Here is a 20,786-nt window from a genome sequence, read left to right as displayed (position 1 = left end):
GTGAGGTTGCAAAAGTTGGGAAATCTTCTTGAAATCATCCATGCACTCATTGAAAAAATTTTTTTGCACAGTTTGAAATATTTTCTAAATTTTCTATGCATTGCAATGAAGTGTAGAGTTTGACAATTTTCCCTCCTTGCATTAGAATGGATTGAAGTTCAAAAGTTTGAAAATTGTCCATGCATTAGAACGAAGTTGAAAAGTTTTCAAAATTTTCCATCCATGCATTACATTGGAATGAATTTGCAAAGTGCTAGAAAAATTTTCAGAAATTTAATTCATGCATTGTGTGATGAAGTGCAAGGTTTAAAAAAAAAATTTCCTACATTCATCCATGCATTTGAAGAGACCAAATCCCATCCATGCATTGAAGAGATGTTCCAAGGCTTGAAAATTTTCTCAAAATCCATCCATGCATTGGATTGGAATAATGTGTCAAGTTTCAAATTTTCCATGCATGGCTTGAATTTAGGACTGACATGCAAATTTTCAAAAATTCTCTATGCTTAAAATTTTCATTTTTGAGAATTCTATCCATGTTGCATCATGTTGCAAAAAGCTTGAAAATTTTCTTAAACTCATACATGCATTGTGTGCAGTGCAAAGTTTGAAAAAAAATTTCCATCCATGCAAAAATTTCAATCCATTTCATCCATGCACTCAAAATCTATCCATGCAAGATCTTCCATGCATTGAAGTTGGCTGAAAACATTCAATCTCCAAGTGCCAATTCATTTCCAAGCTACTGAGCCAATTTTGTGCCCTCCAAATCCCATTCAGATTGCTCCAAATTACCACACCAATTTTGCATGCTCACTGCCCAAGTTTGGAGCGCTCTAGCTTCCATTTGGATTGCTCCAAACTTCTCCACCATCATTCCGAGGCTGCTGCTTGTATTTAGAGCACTCTAATTCCATTTTAGAGTGTTCTAAATGTGAACCAATCTCATCCCAAGCTACTGCCTTCATTTAGAGCACTCTAGTTCCCATTTGGAGTGCTCTAAATGTGAACCAATCTCATCCCAAGCTACTGCCTTCATTTAGAGCACTCTAGCTCCTATTTGGAGTGCTATAAATGTGAACCATCAATCATACAAGCTCACGATGCATCCATGCAAGCTCACTACCTTCACATTGCAACCATTCAATTTCCATGGTGTGCAACTTCATTTCCGCACCTACTGATGCCAATTTTGTGCACTCCAAAGTCCAGTTGAGTGCTTGAAAATTCCAACCCAAAATTTCGAACCCTCTGCCTCAATTTCGAGCAATCTCAGCTCCATGTTGAGTGCTCGCAACTGCCCTCTTCCAAGTGCTGCACCCACCGCCGGATCTTCGAGTACTCGAAGATCCCATTCGAGTGCTCGAAAAGCCTTCAACCCACAAATCCCGAGCCCTCGAACTCACTCTCGGCATCAACCTCACAAACTCCACCCTCCTTCACCAAACCAAACTCTCGGCATCTACCAACTCATCCACCATACAAACCCCCGAGCCCTAGTAACCCTCACCACCATGCAATCTCCACTAACCCGTCCCTCTTAACTCATCCCACACTCCAAGCCACACCTCTCGGCCACCCTCTCATCACCCACAAACCATCACCTACCCTCGGCACACCACCTTACACACACTAAACTAACCCACCACCAAGCCACCACCCACAACTCCACATACCAACCCACCTCACAAACCATGCTTGAACTCCACCAACCTGCACACCTCTCACTCTCGGCATCCACCCATAAACCATGCTAACCCAATCCTCATAGCAAACAATCCCCTCTCGGCATCTTTGCATACCACCACATCAACCAAACCAACTCCCAAGCCCCATGCATGCATGCCCCTCACCATGCACCAACCATATTAATCTTTTGGCCCTCTTCCTTTTTGTCTTGCACACCACGTGTTTGACGAATTGCCTAAGCCAACTTCATCTCTCTAAATGCACGGCTTTTGGCATTATTTTGTTTTCCATTTTAAACTTATGACTCATGTGTGCCAATTTGTATTTTGTATGGATTTTTACCTTGCAATAACATTCATCTTAGTGGTTTCATTTCTGTTTTGATTTTTTCTTAAGAGACCTATGCTTTTACCTGTGTATATTCGTTGTATTTTGATAGGTCTTCATGTCTAAGTTTGGGGGACGCAGTTGCACACTCACATAGCCGAACATCTTCGCCTTTGTCACTCCACTTGGTATTATTGTTCCTTTCCCCCCTTTTTGCTCTTATTTTGATTTACTTGTCTTCTCACATTGAGGACAATGTGACATTCAAGTTTGGGGGTGCATTTATGCATTTTTGGTTTCATAATTTTTGCTAAGCAATGATAGTATAAGTTGACACTTGTTGGAGATGAAGCATATGTTTAATACCTTGTGTATAGAAGCAATTGACATTTTTGAAAATAAAGAAAAATTTGAGTTGAAATGATCATGTAGATTCAAATTAGTCCGTATAAATGTCTCAATTAGATTCTTGCTGGATTTACACTCTTATAAGCTTCACAATGCACAGATGCACATTGGAAACTTAACTGTGAGGCATGCAACTTGATCAACCTTGACCTTGGCCTAGTTAATCTGATTTGATGAACCTGATAGATGAATATCTTTGGCATGATTTAAGTTGACAAAAAAAAAAAAAAAAAAAAAAAAAAAAAAAAAAAAAAAAAAACTGAGAAAGAAAGAAAAATTTGACCAGTTGACGTTCGTAGCCTTTCCAACTCGACCTATTAAGCCCTAGGAGTGTCTCTACACTTAGCACCCTAAAGCCGTCTGGTTTGGGAGTTGTTGGCCTAACGCTTGCTACAAGGGTTGGTTAGAAAGCTTAAAGGACTTAAACATTGCACGGTCATTCAAAAAAATTGTAATAAACATGGTTCGCTAGAGTTCGTAGCCTTTCCAACTTGAGCTATTAAGCCCTTTGGAGTGTCTCTACACTTAACACCCTAAAGCCATCTGGTTTGGGAATTGTTGGCCTAACGCTTGCTACATAGGTTGGTTAGAAAGCTTAAGGGACTTTAGCATTGCACAACCATTCTATGTTTCACTTATGAGTTGCAATAAATTGTCAACAAGCAACAAAAGTTGTCTTGTAAATAAAATCATGCCTTAGGGACCTCATTTAAAGGGAAATTCAATGATTTGAAAACTTGTGCCTTGGAATTGGAAAAGAAAGTAAAAGCCGCATGTTGAGAATCCAATTCACTTTCACTGAAGTAGAGTTGATTTCCATTTAAGAGATGACAATTGAGTTATTTATATGGACGATGATGTTGATGCATGTAGGTGGAAATGTATTTAGCCAATTTTTGTATCAATGCTTCATATATGCAAGGTAGTTTTCCCAATGACCCCATCTCCAGTTTTTGTCCGTTTTAAGTTGTATTTGAGCTATGTATCTATCACATTATACCATGGATGATATTTTTGTAGTAACATGCCCATGGTTTTCTTTTCATTAAGTTTTTCATTGTAGTTTTGCTAAGGGACTAGCAAAATGTAAGTTTGGGGGAGTGATAAGCGCCGAATATTGTATATTCAAGCGCCCTAAATTGCATTAGTTAAGTCCATCATTTGATTATTTAAGTAGATTATCTTCATTTGTGTGTATGTATATATTTTCAGGTCCATTTGCCAAAAAAGGAGCAAAATCAAGGCTTTGTGGAGTTTTGGCCATCAAAAGGCACAATTCTGAATTTCTGGCAGCAGTGGAGTCAGGACTTTGCTCACCATTTTGACCTTGCAAACTCCAGAACTGAACTTCCATTATAAAATGGCATATTTAGAGCTCTGAATCAGCTTTCCAAATCTTCAAGCGGTTCGTTATTCGGAGCTCGGAGCAGAGAGTTATGGCCTTGTTACCAGAGGTGCGCAGAATTGTCTGGCAGCAATGAAATTCTGCCTTGATCTTCATTTTCGACCAACATCCTTGAGAATTGGATCTCCACCAAAACATGAAGTTTTTAGAGCTCTGAATTAGCTTCCCAAATCTTCAAACGGTTCATCATTTGGAGTTCAGAGCACAAAGTTATGGCCATTTTACCAAAGTAGGTCCGGGCGGAGCAAACCAAGCATAGGGCATTCTGGCCAATTTTCGAGTGCTCGAGGCCTTATTTCGAGTGCTCGAAATTAGGGCAGATTGCTTCACGAGATCAGCAGTGGAGTCAGGACTTTGCTCGCCATTTTGACCCAGAAAACTCGAGAACTGGACTTCCATCATAACATGAAAGATTTAGAGCTCTGAATTAGCTTTCTAAATCTTCAAACGGTTCATCATTCGGAGCTCGGAGCAGAGAGTTATGGCCTTGTTACCAGAGGTGCACAGAACTGCCTGGCAGCACTGAAGTACTGCCTTTCTCCCCATTTTCGACCAACCAGACTTGAGATTTGGGTCTGTATCAAAACATGAAGTTTTTAAAGCTCTGAATCAGCTCTCCAAATCTTTAAACAGTTCGTCATTCGGAGTTTGGAACGCAAAGTTATGGCCATTTTATCAAAGTAGGTCTGGGCGAGCAAGTGAAGCATGGAGCTTTTTACACTAAATTCGAGTGCTCGAGGCCCTATTTCGAGCACTCAAAATTTGGGCAGTTTGCTCCACGAGACAGCCCACTTGTGCTCTGAAATTTCCAATTTTGGATGGCCCTCTTTTATGAGGTGGTTGGGGATGTTTTTGGAGGAGAGAAAGAGCCTAGTTTGGTGGTAGATAAGAGGGATAAGAGCCACACATTTCAATAGGCTACATTTCTATAAGATTAGAGGAGAGAGAAGAGAGCAAGAAAGGTGTTCTTGAAGCTCCAAGGAGGTTGCACGAAAATGGCCATGAAGATGGAGCTTCTTCCTTCTTCTAGCTTGGCAATGGGTAACTAACTCCCTTCTAGAGAGGTGATGAAACTCCTTCTTGTAAGCATGTCTTGTTTTTGATTTACATTTAGGGATGTAATGTATATATATGACTTTCCATGAACTAGAGCTTTATTTGATGTAAAGAGCTTCAATGTCTATTAATGATCATTTTGAGTTTAAGATCTTGTCTTAAGATTGTTTCCTCTTATGATTATTTTGCTTCCATTTTCATAGTGACAATGAAGATGAGTTTATGGAAATGTTTTTATTGGCATGATGCTTGGGAAATTTGATAGTCTATAGCTTAAGGTTCTCTTTTGATAGATTATTCTTGATTCCTAATGTCATGTGCTTCTACTATGTGATTAAGGGCTTGATAACTCTATACTTAGTGAGTATGTCTAAGGTTGCAATCTAGTTTAGGTAACCAAAACATGCAATACTTTGATAAGTTATTCTTGCCTATTGATTTCATAAAAATTCTTGAAGGTAATGTAGCAATTTTATGTTGTTGCATTTCATGATTATGTGTATATATTATTCCCCAAGTAAATCATGTATTAACATGCTTATGGATAGGTAGTGGATTCACTTCCCTAGCCCTCTCTACCTAGATCTCCTTCCTTTACATTTACTTGCATTCTTGTTTTATGCACACTTCAATTACTAGCTTAGTCACAAACCAATCAACAACTCCTTATTACACCTTATCATTCTTAAATAACTCTAGATACTTAGGTTGCCTTAAGACTAGCGCAGTCCCAGTGGTTCGACTTACCCAACCAATAGCCCTATTTTACAATGATTCGTGCTATTGCGAAGGTTGATGTATAGTTGATCAACCGATCAGGTTGATGCCGAGAGATGATGGTTTGCATAGAGTGTGGGTTGGTTGGGTGAGAGAGAGATGGTTGATGGAGCTTGAAGTTGCCGAGAGAGAGAGGTTTGGAGGTGGTTGAAGGTGCATACAGGGTGTGGGTTTGCATGGTGGGATGAGAGGGAAGTGAAGGTCGCCGAGAGGAGTTATGTGGGTTGTAGGTTGACTTGAGCAAGGAGGAAGGTGAGCTGGAGAGGGGTTAATGCATGCTGGGGTTGAGAGATGTGGTCGAACACTCTAAGCATGGAAGTAAAGTGCTCGAAGATGGGACAGTAGCCTCAGCAGCTTTGGGGTTAAAACTTCAAGCAAGGTCGAGCACTCCAAATTGGAGTTTAGATTGTTTGAGGAAAAATGCAAGGAAGCTCGAGCACTCCAAATTGGAGTTTGAGTGCTCGAAAGTGGGTCAGTAGGCTCAGAATGTTGTGGTTTAAAAGAGGTTGTGCTTGAGCTTGATCTTGAAACCATGAAACCATTGATGAGCTTGCAGGGATGGAAGATGAGTGCATGGAACCATCCATCCATGGATTGAAGCTTGCAAGGACGGACTTGCATGGATGGTAGATGAGTGCATGGATGAGCCTGCATGGATGGATGGTAATTGCATGGATTGAAGGCATGCATGCATGAACTCATGAAAGAATGCATGAACTCATGGACCTTGATGGAAGTTGAATGCATGCATGCATGCATGAAAACTTTGGACGTTAAAATTTTGCGGCCATGATGCTTCCATTAACCATGCATTGCAACAAAATTTTAAACTGTGCGCCATCATTTCATTCGAATGCAAGGATGGAAAATTGAATTTTGCCATGGAAAATGAAAATTTTTCATGGAAATTTCTCATGGAATTTTATTTTTTTTTATTTTTTTTTTATTTTTTTTTTTATTTTGTAATGATGCATGCATGAATGTAAATTGCATGGAAAAATTTCCAACTTTTACAACATCACACAAAGCATGGATGAATGAAATTTCTGGAGAAAAATTTTAAACTTTGCAAATTCATTCCAATCCAATGCATAAGAAATTTTGAGAAAATTTTCAAGCTTTGGAACATCTCTTCAATGCATGGATGAGATTAAGAACATTTCAACAATGCATTGAAGATGAGAGGCTATGCATGTGAGTGCCATGTCGAAAGATCCTATGAAATTGCTCGAAAGCGATGGAAATTTCCGGGAATGAAAATTAGAGCTGAGAAGGTCTAAGAGGCCAGTCTAAAATTGCGAAACACAACTGAAGACCATTTCAGAAAAATCAAATTTTTGGCTTTTCCGAAACCATTTCCCAGAAAATTTCAAGGCACGAGCAATTTGAGAAGGTAGGGAAGCTTGGAACATCGAAAGAATTTCTTCCCTTGCTTTGCTAAATTAATGTCGATAGCTAGACGAAGTTAGAGTTAGCACTAATCCTCATAAATTGGGTCCGTCAAGAGGACTTCCTCAACTTTTCGGGTTGGGATTGTGCCATCAATGCAAGGCTTAAGCCGTTAGCCATTAACCTTGAAGAGTGATCCTTTTGTAGGATCATGAAGTTCGATTGGTCCATAAGGAAAGACAGTAGTGACAATGTATGGACCATCCCATCTTGACCGGAGTTTACCGGGAAAGAGTTTCAAGCGGGAATTGAAAAGCCAAACCTTTTGTCCGGGGGCAAAAGACTTCTTGACGATGTGTTTGTCATGAAAAGCTTTAGTCTTTGCCTTGTAGATTTTTGCGCTTTCATACGCGTCATTACGCAATTCCTCAAGTTCATTTAATTGCAACGCACGATTAGAGCCGGCTTGTTTGAGATCAAAATTGAACCTTTTTATGGCCCAATAAGCACGGTGCTCTAATTCTACCGGGAGATGACATGCTTTGCCAAAGACAAGTCGATATGGTGACATACCAATGGGTGTCTTATAAGCTGTCCGGTAAGCCCAAAGCGCATCGTTTAGCCTTAATGACCAATCTTTGCGGTCCGGTCTAACCATTTTTTCCAAAATGTGCTTAATCTCTCGGTTAGAAATCTCTACTTGACCACTCGTTTGAGGGTGGTAAGGTGTAGCAACCTTATGAATGACGGAATACTTAGCAAGGACGGATTTGAGATAACGATTTCGGAAATGAGATCCGCCATCACTAATGATTGCTCGAGGCATACCAAAACGACTAAAGATGTGAGACTGAATGAAATGGATCACGACTTTATGATCATCGGTTTTGGTAGCCTCGGCCTCAACCCATTTAGACACATAATCAACTGCTACAAGGATGTACTCATAGCCATAAGAAGATGGAAATGGTCCCATGAAGTCAATCCCCCACACATCAAAAATTTCAACAATTAAAATGTTGGTGAGGGGCATCATGTCTCTTCGGGACATGGGTCCAAGTTTTTGACATCGTTCACACGATTTGCAAAAATTGTATGCATCCCGAAACAAGGTAGGCCAAAAGAATCCGCTTTGAAGAACTTTGTTAGCGGTCTTTTTGGCACTGAAATGGCCTCCACAAGCAAGAGTATGGCAAAAATTTAGAATGCTTGTGGCCTCAGTTTTAGGAATGCATCGCTGGATGATTTGGTCCGGGCAATACTTGAATAGTTCCGGATCTTCCCAAAAGAAATGCTTGACTTGGGAGAAAAACCGGTCCCTCTCTTGTTTGGACCAATGAGCTAGAATTTTGCCAACCGCAAGATAATTGACAATATCCGCAAACCATGGAAGAGTAGAATGTGAAACTTGAAGAAGTTGCTCATCCGGAAAGGAATCACGGATGGCTGCGAATTCTGAAGATTTCTCAATAAGTAAGCGAGAGAGATGATCGGCGACAACATTGTCGGTCCCTTTTTTGTCCCGGATTTCAATGTCAAACTCTTGAAGTAAGAGGATCCATCGAATTAAACGGGGTTTTGTCTCTTTTTTCGCTAACAAATGCCTAAGAGCGGCATGATCCGAAAAGACGATAACCTTGGAGCCAAGAAGATAAGAGCGAAATTTATCCAAGGCGTACACCACACTTAGAAATTCTTTTTCAGTGGTGGTGTAGTTCAATTGGGCATCGCAGAGAGTTTTGCTAGCATAATAAATGACATGCGGAAGTTTATCCACACGTTGGCCCAAAACCACCCCTAATGCATAGTCGGATGCATCACACATGATCTCAAAGGGAAGAGACCAATTAGGGGGTTTCATGATTGGGGCGGATGAGAGGAGAGTGCGAAGTTTGATGAAAGCTTCCATGCAAGCGTCATCAAAATTGAACGGAACATCCTTGGCTAAGAGATTACACAAGGGCCGTGAGATTTTGCTTAAATCTTTGATGAAGCGACGATAGAATCCGACATGGCCAAGAAAAGAATGAATTTGACGGACTGAATTCGGAGGAGGAAGATTAGAGATTAACTCAACTTTCGCCTTGTCTACCTCGATTCCCCGCTTAGAAATGACATGTCCTAAAACAATGCCTTCTTGGACCATGAAGTGGCTTTTCTCCCAACTTAGAATGAGATTCATCTCTTTGCATCTTTGGAGCACAAGAGATAAATTTTTGAGACACGAGTCAAAGGAGGAGCCAAATACGGAAAAATCGTCCATGAAAACTTCTAAGAACTTTTCAACCATATCGGAGAATATGGACATCATGCACCTTTGGAACGTTGCCGGTGCATTGCATAGACCAAAAGGCATGCGTCGATAGGCAAAAGTACCAAAGGGACATGTGAATGTTGTTTTCTCTTGATCTTGGGGGGCGATTGCCACTTGGTTATAGCCAAAATAACCATCAAGAAAACAATAGAAGCTTTGGCCGGCTAACCTTTCTAGGATTTGATCTATGAATGGAAATGGAAAATGATCCTTCCTAGTTGACGAATTGAGTTTTCGGTAATCAATGCACACACGCCACCCGGTGGTAGTCCGTTGTGGCACGAGCTCACCCGCTGAATTTTCAACAACGGTGAGATCGGATTTCTTAGGCACAACTTGTGTGGGGCTCACCCACTTGCTATTAGAGATAGGGTAGATGATTCCCGCATCTAGCAATTTGATCACCTCTTTCATGACCACTTCCTTCATATTTGGATTTAACCGGCGCTGGACCTCTCTAGTAGGCTTTGCGTCATCCTCCATATGAATGCGGTGCATACAAATGGAGGGGTCAATTCCTTTCAAATCTACCACTGTCCAACCAATAGCTTCTTTATGCTCTTGGAGCACCGCTAAAAGGTTGGTCTCTTGGTCTTTTTGAAGGTCCGAGGCAATGATGACCGGAAGGGTTTGCTTTAGACCAAGGAACACATACTTGAGATGGGCCGGGAGCGGCTTAAGCTCAAGTTGTGGCGGAGATAGCAATGATGGGACCGGAGGAGTAGTGGAAAGTTGGGGAAGTGGTTCTTTTGGAATTTTCCAAGGAGGTACATCCATGATAGCATTAATATCAAGCAAGGAATTGACTTCTTGAATGGCTTGATTAACATCAAAGTTTGAGAAGTCAAAATGGGACATGCAAGTTTCAAGAGGATCTTTGCTTAGAATGAAGGGGAGAGATTCTTCGACCACTTCATCAATGACATCCACAAGAAAACAATCATCCTCATTGGAGGGATGTTGAGTTGTATGAAAGATGTGGAGTTTGACTTGCATGTTTCCAAAAGCAATGTCCATCACCCCGGTTCGGCAATTAATTAATGCATTAGCCGTGGCTAAAAATGGCCTACCAAGGATCAAGGGAATGTGCTTTTTTGGGTCATGGACCGGTTCCGTATCAAGAACCACAAAGTCTACTGGGAAGTAGAATTTATCCACTTTGATGATAACATCCTCAAGAATGCCTCGTGGATGCTTGACCGATCTATCGGCAAGTTGCAAAACCACGGAAGTCGGCTTAAGATCTCCCAAACCAAGTTGTAGGTAGACTGAATATGGAATTAAATTCACACTAGCTCCTAAGTCAAGGAGGGCCCTCTCGATTTTGCTGTCACCAATGACGCAAGAGATTGTGGGGGCACCCGGATCCTTATACTTCAGAGGAGTGCTGTGCTGAATGATAGCACTAACATTTTCAGTCAACCTCACTTTTTTTGGCAAATGATTTTTAGAAGTGCACTTTTGAGTGCACAAATCTTTGAGAAATTTTGCATAGGGAGGGATTTGCTTGATAGCATCCAAGAGGGGCAAGTTAATCTTCACTTGCTTGAAAACTTTCCACATGTCTTGAATTTTACAATTCTTGTTCCCAAAATGTGTCGACTCTTGAAGATGTTGAGGAAACGGAGCTTTTGGCTCATAAGTAGTTTCCACATTTGGGGTGACATGTGTGGGATTTCCGTGAATGGTATTTGGACAAGAATTTGGATTAGAAGAGCTTGAATTTGGATTTGAAGAGCTTGGATTTGGATTTTTCAAAGGAGGGTTTTTCTCACTTGTGTCTCCATCAACCTTGTTGTCAACCACTCTACCACTCCGAAGGGTGGTGATAGCTTGAACTTGTTCATGAGTCGGCCCACTCGGAGGAGGGGTTTCATCAATCACATGCATTCCTCTAGGATTTTCAAAAGGTTGAGAAGGAAGCTTGCCCTTGTCCTTTTGAAGCAATTGATTCACCGAGTTAGCTATTTGGCCCACTTGATTTTCGAGATTAGCTATGGATTGAGTATGAGAGTGAACCATTTGGAGAGTAGGCTGCAAGGATGTCAAGAGTTGCTTATTGGCATCCATTATTTGCTTATTTAATGATTCCATCATTTGCTTGTTTGCAGCTACTATCTCGTCAGTTGGACATACAGGAAGTTGATTGGAGACATTTGGATTGTAAGGAGGACGGTAGCTTGAAGAGGCTTGGAAAGGCCTACCTTGATATTGAGAAGAGGGCTGATTTTGATGCCCTTGGTTTTGGAATTGGGAATTTTGTAGGGCTTGTTGCCACCACGAGAAATTCGGATGATCTCGCCAACCCGGATTGTAGGTGTTGGAATATGGATTGTTCCCGGGCCGTGAGAACATGGCATTAGCTTGCTCTTGGTTGGGATTGGAAAATTGCTCCGGTGTGGGGCAATCTTCCGAGAGATGGAATGGACTAGTACATGAAGCACAAACTGAACTTGCCGAATTTTGAGACAATGAAGGAGGAAAATGTGGTGCCATCAATTGGTAGAATTTATGAGCGATGGCATCCACTTGAGATGATTCCTCCCTTATTGATTTTGGTTGACAAGGGTTGGTGTTCTTTGCAATGGTTGAGGTCGGAGCCAAGCCTCATCCGCATTCTGGGACATGAACATCCCACCACAAGAAAAATCAACCATGAATCTATGGGTTTCGGTCAAGCCGGCATAGAAAGCTTGCACTAATTGCCATTTTGGGATCAAATGATGAGGACATTTCCGAAGAAGATCTTGTAGCCTTTCCCAAGTCTCATGGAGTTGTTCTCCATCAACTTGAGAAAAGCTTAGAATGGAACGCCTCATTTGGTTGGTTTTACTCACCGGATAATACTTCTTAAGGAATTCTTGTTGCAATTGAGCCCAAGAAGTAATGGAATTGGGAGCGAGGGAGTTCAACCAATATTTTGTCCTATCCTTTAAGGAGAATGGGAAAAGATAGAGATGGAGTGCATTGTCCGGAAAACCTCTCAATCGGATGGTCGAACAGATTTCAAGGAACTCATCAAGATGCTTATATGGATCTTCATTATCAAAGCCATGAAATGATGGAAGTATTTGGATGGTGCTTGATTTGATCTCATATTGAGTTGCATCGATGTTTGGCATTACTATGCAAGAAGGAGAAGCATAGGTGGTAGGGATGAAATGATCTCTAAGAGTCATTGGTTCTACATTAGGAATTTCAGGCCTTTCATTCCCTGGATTTCCTACGTTATCTCCCATTGTATTAAATTCAGTTTCAAGATCCCTTGTAAGAGTGGGTTCCCTAAGGTTCCGTCTAAGAGTTCTTTCAAGTGAATTTATATCAATAGGTGAGTCAAGTGTGGGTAGAGAGAGTGACCTACGGCCAAACATCAACAACAAAGCATATATTCAACAATACAATTCATCATCAATACTCCACATACGATGTTCCCTTTCTCCTCAATTATCAAGACAAAAACAAATGGCCACGACAAGAACCGATGCTTGTACACGAAATTAAAACAAAATAATAGCCTTGACAAGGGCTTCACAAGCTAAATAACACTAAGTTAAACACATGCAAGATATTCACAATTTAAAAGACTAGAACCTTGAAAAACTTACCGGAAGTCCTCTAGACTTACAATTTTCTCAATTTTCCCTCAGCAAGCCTTGAGTTTCTAGAATCTCACTTACAACACAAAGATGGTTAAACCACAAAAGAAATATTCACAAAACAAGTATTCACAATCAAACTAAATTTAACCGTAGAATTATGGTCGCTAAACTGTTTGCATTCCCCGGCAACGGCGCCAAAAATTGATCGGTTGGTCAATTAACATCAACCTTCGCAATAGTACAAATCATTGTAAAATAGGACTATTGGTCGGGTAAGTCGAACCACTGAGACTGCGCTAGTCTTAAGGCAACCTAAGTATCTAGAGTTATTTAAGAATGATAAGGTATAATAAGGAGTTATTGATTGGTTTGTCACTAAGCTAGTAATTGAAGTGTGCATAAAACAAGAATGCTAGTAAATGTAAAGGAAGGAGATCTAGGTAGAGAGGGCTAGGGAAGTGAATCCACTACCTATCCATAAGCATGTTAATACATGATTTACTTGGGGAATAATATATACACATAACCATGAAATGCAACAACATAAAATTGCTACATTACCTTCAAGAATTTTATGAAATCAATAGGTAAGAATAATCTATCAAAGCATTGCATGTTTTGGTTACCTAAACTAGGTTGTAACCTTAGACATACTCACCAAGCATAGAGTTATCAAGCCCTTAATCACATAGTAGAAGCACATGACATAGAATCCAAGAATAATCTATCAAAGGAAAATCCTAAGCAATAGATTATCAAATCTCCTAAATATCATGCCATTAACAACACTTCCATAAACTCCATTCCATTGTCACTATGAAAATGCAGCAATATAATCATAGGAGAAAAACCATCTAAGACAAGATATTTAACTCAAGATGATTATGTATAGATATTGAAATTCATTACATTAAATGAAGAGCTCTAGTTCATGGAAGGATCATATATATACATTACATCACACCATCTAAGACAAGATATTTTAAACAAGTAATTTAAAATTAAAAGAGAGAAAATATTGAATATTTTTAGAAACCTTAGATAAGCTGTCAGCAATAAACACACCACACACCCACTTCTCACACATTTTTTGTCCCAGTTTTTGCCATCTAGTTTAGAAATAATAAAAAATAAAAAATTGTAACAAATAACATTGTGTTTGTTATTGTGATTAAGATGCAATAAATATTAAGTAATTTAAAATTAAAAGAGAAAATATTTAATATTTTTAAAAACCTACCATCAATAGACACACCACACACCCACTTTTTATCCAACACTCACGCACTTCTTGTCCCAGTTTTTGCCATCTAGCTTGGAAATAATAAAAAAATAAAAAATTGTAACAAATAACATTCTGTTTGTTATTCTGATTAAGATGCAATAAATATTGCTGGCAGGAACAGAGCCATGAATTATCATTAGGACACAATGCAATAAAAATTTGTTGCGATAATTTTAAAGTTTTAAATAATTATACAAGGTAATTTATAGATATATATATATACAAAAATGCATTTTTTAAAAGTGGAGAGGGGACAATTTCAAAATTCTAAAAAAATATAATACAAAAATGCAATTTTTTTAAGTTGAGGGGTGCAATTTTAATTTTTTAAAAAATTATAAGTACAAAAGTATAATTTTTTAAAAGTTGATCACACATGGTACTTTCTAAAGTAATAGCATCAGTTTCCTCCCATACATCAAATAACAAAATGGTATGTATGCTCGTTTTAATTTATTTAAAATTATAGTATAAAGTATGTAGAATCGAGGTGGAGAAATGCACAGACAAATAAGTAAAAACAATTCAATCTTCATGATTTTGACATTCTATACCCATTTACTCACTTTCTTAACATTCCAAACTTATTTTTGGATAAAAACTGGGCACTAAATTAAATATGTATATTATATATATATATATATATATATATATATATAAAGAGGAATGGATAACAAGTTTAGTATGGGAGACAGATTCTTGCCCTTAAACGTACCCCTCAATAAAAAAAACATAATTACATCAGTACTTTCTTTTAGATTCTTGTGGGACATAATTTTCATATGGTTCTAAAATACTTTACCATTTGATCAATGCAATTAAATATTAGTAAAAAAACATTGAACTGGAATCAAAGCACATACATAAATTATGTAAATCTGTAGATCAATGTCAACCAATTGTGCTCAGGTTTAACAATAGTTACACTACCAACATATTATAGGATATGATCATTAGAAATTTGAAACAAATAGCTTACCTACCGTAACAACTGTAACGCACAGCTAACATACTTCATGTCCTTGGGATAGCCTGAAAATGAAACAAGACTTCCCACATAAGTGAGTGCTTCAGACCAAGAGCTAACTTCCCTCAATGCCATGGTATGTGGATTATAAGACTGCAAAACCCTATGATTATCTAACATCAAAAGTTCGCCCTTTTTCTGATAGCATAGAACCTTTAACCTTGCTGATTCTTGAATCTAGCCTTAGATAAGACTTACCAAAATTGCCCATATTATCCGGCCGACCTGCATTAAATTTACTGATACAATTTTAGTCCAAGACTCCTTAACCCCATAATCCTTCTTGATCCATAACTCGACGCGGTCAAAAAAGGAGTGGTCCGTGTCGGAAATGCATCCTTTTAACAAGGCCAAGGAGAAACTATATGCACAACCACCTGTAGTGAGAATTTCTTCATGGGTTGGTATGACTTCAAATACTTCATTTGCAATATTGGAGAAGAGAATATGGTTAAGAGGGGACGAACAAATCCAGTGAAGAGATCCATACACGAATATTACCATATATGAACAATATGTATTTACACAATTGCGATTTAATTACATAAGGGACATACCCCATACCTCTCCAACACCCATCTGTACCTACAGTGTGCACAAAAACCTCCAACGGCATATAGTTATTGCATGTATACATTGCAACTAACTTGCATTCGTTACTTTCAGAGTAAAATCCAATTTCAATGAGAGTATTCCATGCTTCGAATTTCGGGTTGATCAGGTCATGGAGTCTAAGATAAGATCCGCTACTAGGATTAGATACATAGAAAATTTTCATTTTGTTGCGAGAACAGATCAAACAGAGACCACAATAAGAACTGATTAGAAGTACTGCATCAATATTTTGGAGATAGATGGGTGGAAGTCTGACCTTTGTACAAGTGTAATCATGTGCTTGGTTATGTTCATAGAGGTAGATTATTCCCACAGGTACCCTGGAGAATGAGACTAGAATTTTCTTGGGCTCATCGATTGAGGTGGCACTGAATGTATTGACGGTCACGTGCTAAGTTGTGCCAGCGTTTGCATACACAACTGCATTGCATGAGGGACCTCACTGGCAGTCTTGTGAGTATGTGGATGACAATGTTGTCATATTCAACTTTATCCATCCTATATCTCTCTTGAATTTGTGTGTACAGGGTTTAGTAGTTGGAAACTCGAAAACCCTAATTTGTGTGGGGCTAATAAAATAACAATAAAAGTAAAGAGAAAATTAAAATTTAGAAAGTGTGGATGAATTTTCTTGCTCCCCGTGCAGCAAGACTACACTACTCTGTGTGTGTGTGTGTGTGTGTGTAGAATTACACACCTGGGCATACTCTAAACAAACCAACACATCAAGGATGTGCTCCATCACCTAACATAAGCTCTGATTCTTCAGCTACTTCACAACCACCTATAGCTCCTCAGATATGGGAACCATAATATACTTCAGTCCAACCAACCTCAGCTGGCCTGCCCAATATGTATGTTAAATTACTATGATATACTTCAATGCTGCCTTAATGTGTTTTCACTCATACAAGTTGGAGAATAACACTTAATACTGCAAGGTCTCCCTCCTTTAACAATCCAATCAAAAAATGTGGAAGGCTAAGATCGGTGGGTCTGTAATATTCTGATGATGAAATTTACTTGATCTTCCAAAGCTCATTGCCATCAACTTGGTCCAAAAATGCAGAATAATGTGAATCGCAGATGTTCAGAGACAAGCCAGAACTGTCTTAAAGCTAAATAATCCGCAACAGAAGGAACAATAAAAGTTGAGTATAATATTAGCATCTTTCGTTCAAACTGTTACGTTCTCTTCTTAGTTCATGATAACTTCCCAAGCAGTAAAGGAAAATTATGGACGGAGAACATACTCTAGGAAGAAGAGCACTGTAAGTCCATTCCTCTAGTGGTGTAATGAAGTACAGCTAACAACCTACAGTAGTTTGGGACCAAATGATCAACAAGTTCAAAATTCACAACCAAAATTTAGGCATTTAAATCTGAAACTATTCAAGAACTATTTCCTGCCTCACTTGCAATCAACTAGACAAAAGAAAAAATGACCAAGCATACCAGTAAACGTTAACAAATTTCAATTTGCCAAAGATGGAAAAACAGAAGTAAAAAAATTATTTGTAGTGTCTTATTCCACTGTTCAAGTAATAGGGAAAGCCAACTAAAATTACAAGTCGGCTGGATAATTTAGTGTTTTGTATTCCAGCAAAAGGAAATAAAAGATTAGTGAAGAGTGCTTTGAAAAAGGTAAAATAAACAATGAAGCATGCCAATTACCAGGGGCCAAAAAGAAAGAAGATGAATTTGTCTACTGCGGCCACAATACTGTAAGGGAGGTCCAGCGGAAAAGTAGCTCGCCATCTGCGGTTCTTTGAGAATAGAAAGGAATGCTAATGGATTCGAACTAATAGAATGAAAATAAATTATAGTTTAATTTGTTTTTAAAAATAGAGATTCATAAAGTAGATGTAATAAGAAGGATATTTGTAAATAAAGAGTATTTCATAAATCACTGAGTGTACTAAATTAAAACAATGGAGAAATGAGCTATATTTGGAAAAACAGAAGTGAATTATTTTGTTGTGTCTTATTCCACTAATTTCAAGTAAATGAAAAAAGCCGACTAAAATTACAAGTCAGCTGGATAATTAGTGTTTTGTAGTCCAGTAAAAAGAATGAAAAGATTAGTTGGAGTGCTTTGAAACAAGCAATTAACAATTACCCTACAAATTCATCTTCTTTCTTTTCGGCCCCTGGTAATTGGTATCCAACATTCATAATAATGCGAAATTGAATTTGTTTCTAGCTCATGTTTCCAACCTGGAAGCTTAAACTGAAACAATTCATAAAGAGCCAAATAAGTTTATACTTGGATGCTAATTATAGATAAATGACAATCGAGTGTGCTTAGGCTAAACAATAATTCATACGAGTAAAACTTTGTAATGGACCACCTACCTGCAGTAAGAACTACAAAGCACAGCTATTACTACTGCCTTCAGTTTGATTCTAACACACACAGAAACACACACCTATATATATATATATATATCAAATAGAAATACCATATTTTCTAATTTCAGTAAAGTAAAATTAGAAAACAAAAGCACGAATAAGTTCAAAGAAAGGTTTACAAACTCAGGTCTCTGATGCCACACTACAGCAGTTGATGGGAAATGAACCCGAAGCAATCCTATAAGCCTTGGCTACTTCACCCCTAACTCAAAAGATCATAAACTATGCGACACGAGACTCCAACCACACGTCTTCTTCAAGGAGAACACAAGAATAATCCTTGTGATTGGCCTCAATTTCCTTGCATCTTCATTCAACATTCCAGCTCCATTCATCTCGACCTCTCAATATTCTCTTTTGTTTCTTTAACGGCCTGAAACAGAAACAAGGCTCCCTACATGGTTAACCATTTCAAACCAAGATGGAAGCCCTGCAATGCTAAGCTTCCTCAATGTCATGGTCCGGGGACTATAAGAAAACAAAGCTTGATTCTTATACAGCATCAAAAGTTCTCCATTTCCCTGAACGCACGGAGTTTGAAAATTGTTCCACATAACCTGATTAAAACATATGGAGAAAGATTTAACCCAAGACTCCTTAACACCATAATCCTTCATAATCCACAAATCAATATGGTCATGAAATGCAGAGCCCGTGATGGAAAGACATCCATCCATTACTGCCAATGATAAACTACCTCCACCACCACCTACTGCAATTTCAGGAAACGGTATGAATCCAAATACTTCATTTGTAATATCAAAAAAAGCAATTTGCTTGGCAGGGGATAAACATAGCCAATGAAGAGCTCCACACACAAATGCTTCCGAAGAAGCAGGTTCCCAAGGGATTAAACAAGGAAAATTCCCTTTACCTCTCCAAGACCCATCACCTAAAGTGTGCACATAAACCCGAGAATGAAATTCCGAAGCCATTGCAGATCCAGAGCAATGAACAATCTCTACTACCTTATATTCGTTTCTTTTTGGGTTAAATCCAAAACCCATTATCGTTCCCAGAATATTCTGCGATGGGTCAATCCGATTAGGAAGTTTAGTGCAACATCTAGTGAAAGGATTGCATACATAAATTGTACTTCTGTACATGCGATGAACTAAACAGAAGAGACCATTACATGAACTGATTAATCGGAACTCTTTGAGATCGGGTACTGAAAAACTGACCTCTTCACAAGTGTAACCCAGGGTTTCGTTGTGTTCTAGAAAGTAGATTTGGCTGCGGAAGGCGGAATTGAACCAGATGGTAGTGCTGAGAATGAAACTAGGGTTTTGCCGGGAGGATCGATTGTTGAGGTGGGCGTGAATGAATCGAAGGTCGCGTGCTAAATTGCTCCAGAGTTTGCATACGCACCTGCATCGCATGAGGGTTTTGATGGCCAGCCTCGAGAGAATGTCGGTCACGAGGTCGTCTGTAAGTCTATTCATCATCTCTCTTGTTCTGTGTGCGTGGAGGCTGAGAAACAACGACAAACGGAACAGTACAAGTTTCTAAAACTTAAACTCACGTTTGTTTGAAAAATAAACCTAAGGATGCGTTTGGATACGCGAAAAGCAAAGAAAATGAATGATACCATTAATTATGAGAGAAAAAGAATTATGTTAATAATTTTTATTCATATTTAAATAGGGTGGAGGGAAAAATATTATTACTTAAGAAAGAAAAGAATCATGTTTGAATATAAAAAAAAATGGATAGTATTAGTTAAGTTAAAAAAGAAATAATATTAATAATTTATATTCATGTTTAGATACAAAAATAGTTATTCAAAAGAAATAATATTTATTCGTATTTAAATAAAATAAAAAAAATAAAAATAATAATAAACAAATTATTATTTTACCCTTTCATAATGTCCCTGTTCCTCCAAACTATTTTATGTCGCCTTAAAGCAAACTCTCCCTGCTTGCTTTGAATCCCTTGTTCCTTTTTCTTCTATTTTTTAGGACACTTTTAATCAAAATACACCAAGAATTAATTAAAGTAATATTATTAAAAATACTTTTGTTCATATATAAGTGTTGGAGCCAATAACTCAAAAAAGCCATTCAAATAGCAACATGATGCCTTTATTTGTTCTGAAAACAGCAACAAAGTTCAACATTCTTTTGCAAGCATCAGTGTGTATCAACTTTCAATCAAAATTCACTGGAACCCATTATGGACATCTCTGAGCTGACCAATTTTTTGTTGAAAAGATGCTCATGTATTTGGTGCGACTACTAGGAAAGATATATTCATGTTTCTTATCCACCCATATGATTCGTCTATTTAGGGTTTTCATCGTCATATGCCCTATAAAAAATTCACCATATTGCTTGTTTTGATAGATATAAATTGCCCTCAGTTTTTCTCTGTAAGTTAATTATAAATAGGATAAATATATCATCGTGCTAGATTGGCAAACCTTATCATTTCAATCACCGTCGTATTTGCAGAAGTCCATACAATCACAGCAAATAGAA

General features: G+C 38.4%; 1 protein-coding gene across 1 annotated transcript; it reads right to left on the bottom strand.

Moving 5' to 3' along the window:
- Nucleotides 1–15,727: 15,727 nt before the first annotated feature.
- Nucleotides 15,728–19,819, bottom strand: LOC132276195 (F-box protein At3g07870-like). Its single transcript, XM_059777519.1, has 2 exons — nucleotides 19,488–19,819; nucleotides 15,728–19,328 (listed from the first exon to the last, which is right to left on the bottom strand). The coding sequence occupies exons 1-2, from the start codon at nucleotides 19,749–19,751 to the stop codon at nucleotides 18,669–18,671; spliced, it is 924 nt and encodes a 307-aa protein (XP_059633502.1). The 5' UTR covers nucleotides 19,752–19,819; the 3' UTR covers nucleotides 15,728–18,668.
- Nucleotides 19,820–20,786: the final 967 nt, after the last annotated feature.

The sequence above is a fragment of the Cornus florida genome, unplaced genomic scaffold (genome assembly GCF_030987335.1).
Source record: "Cornus florida cultivar Cherokee Brave unplaced genomic scaffold, ASM3098733v1 CherokeeBrave_3.0.0_Hap2_Chr10, whole genome shotgun sequence".
NCBI classification, from domain to species: Eukaryota; Viridiplantae; Streptophyta; class Magnoliopsida; order Cornales; family Cornaceae; genus Cornus; species Cornus florida.
The sequence above is the reverse complement of the archived record's forward strand: the minus strand, read 5'-3'. Positions and strand labels throughout refer to the sequence as shown.

Bases quoted from the DNA above. Each gene is read 5' to 3' on its own strand.
- LOC132276195 (XM_059777519.1), bottom strand. From the start codon at position 19,751: ATGATGAATAGACTTACAGACGACCTCGTGACCGACATTCTCTCGAGG. The intron at 19,329-19,487 runs GTCAGTTTTTCA...GACCCATCGCAG, and splicing joins TGGGTTACACTTGTGAAGAG to AATATTCTGGGAACGATAAT.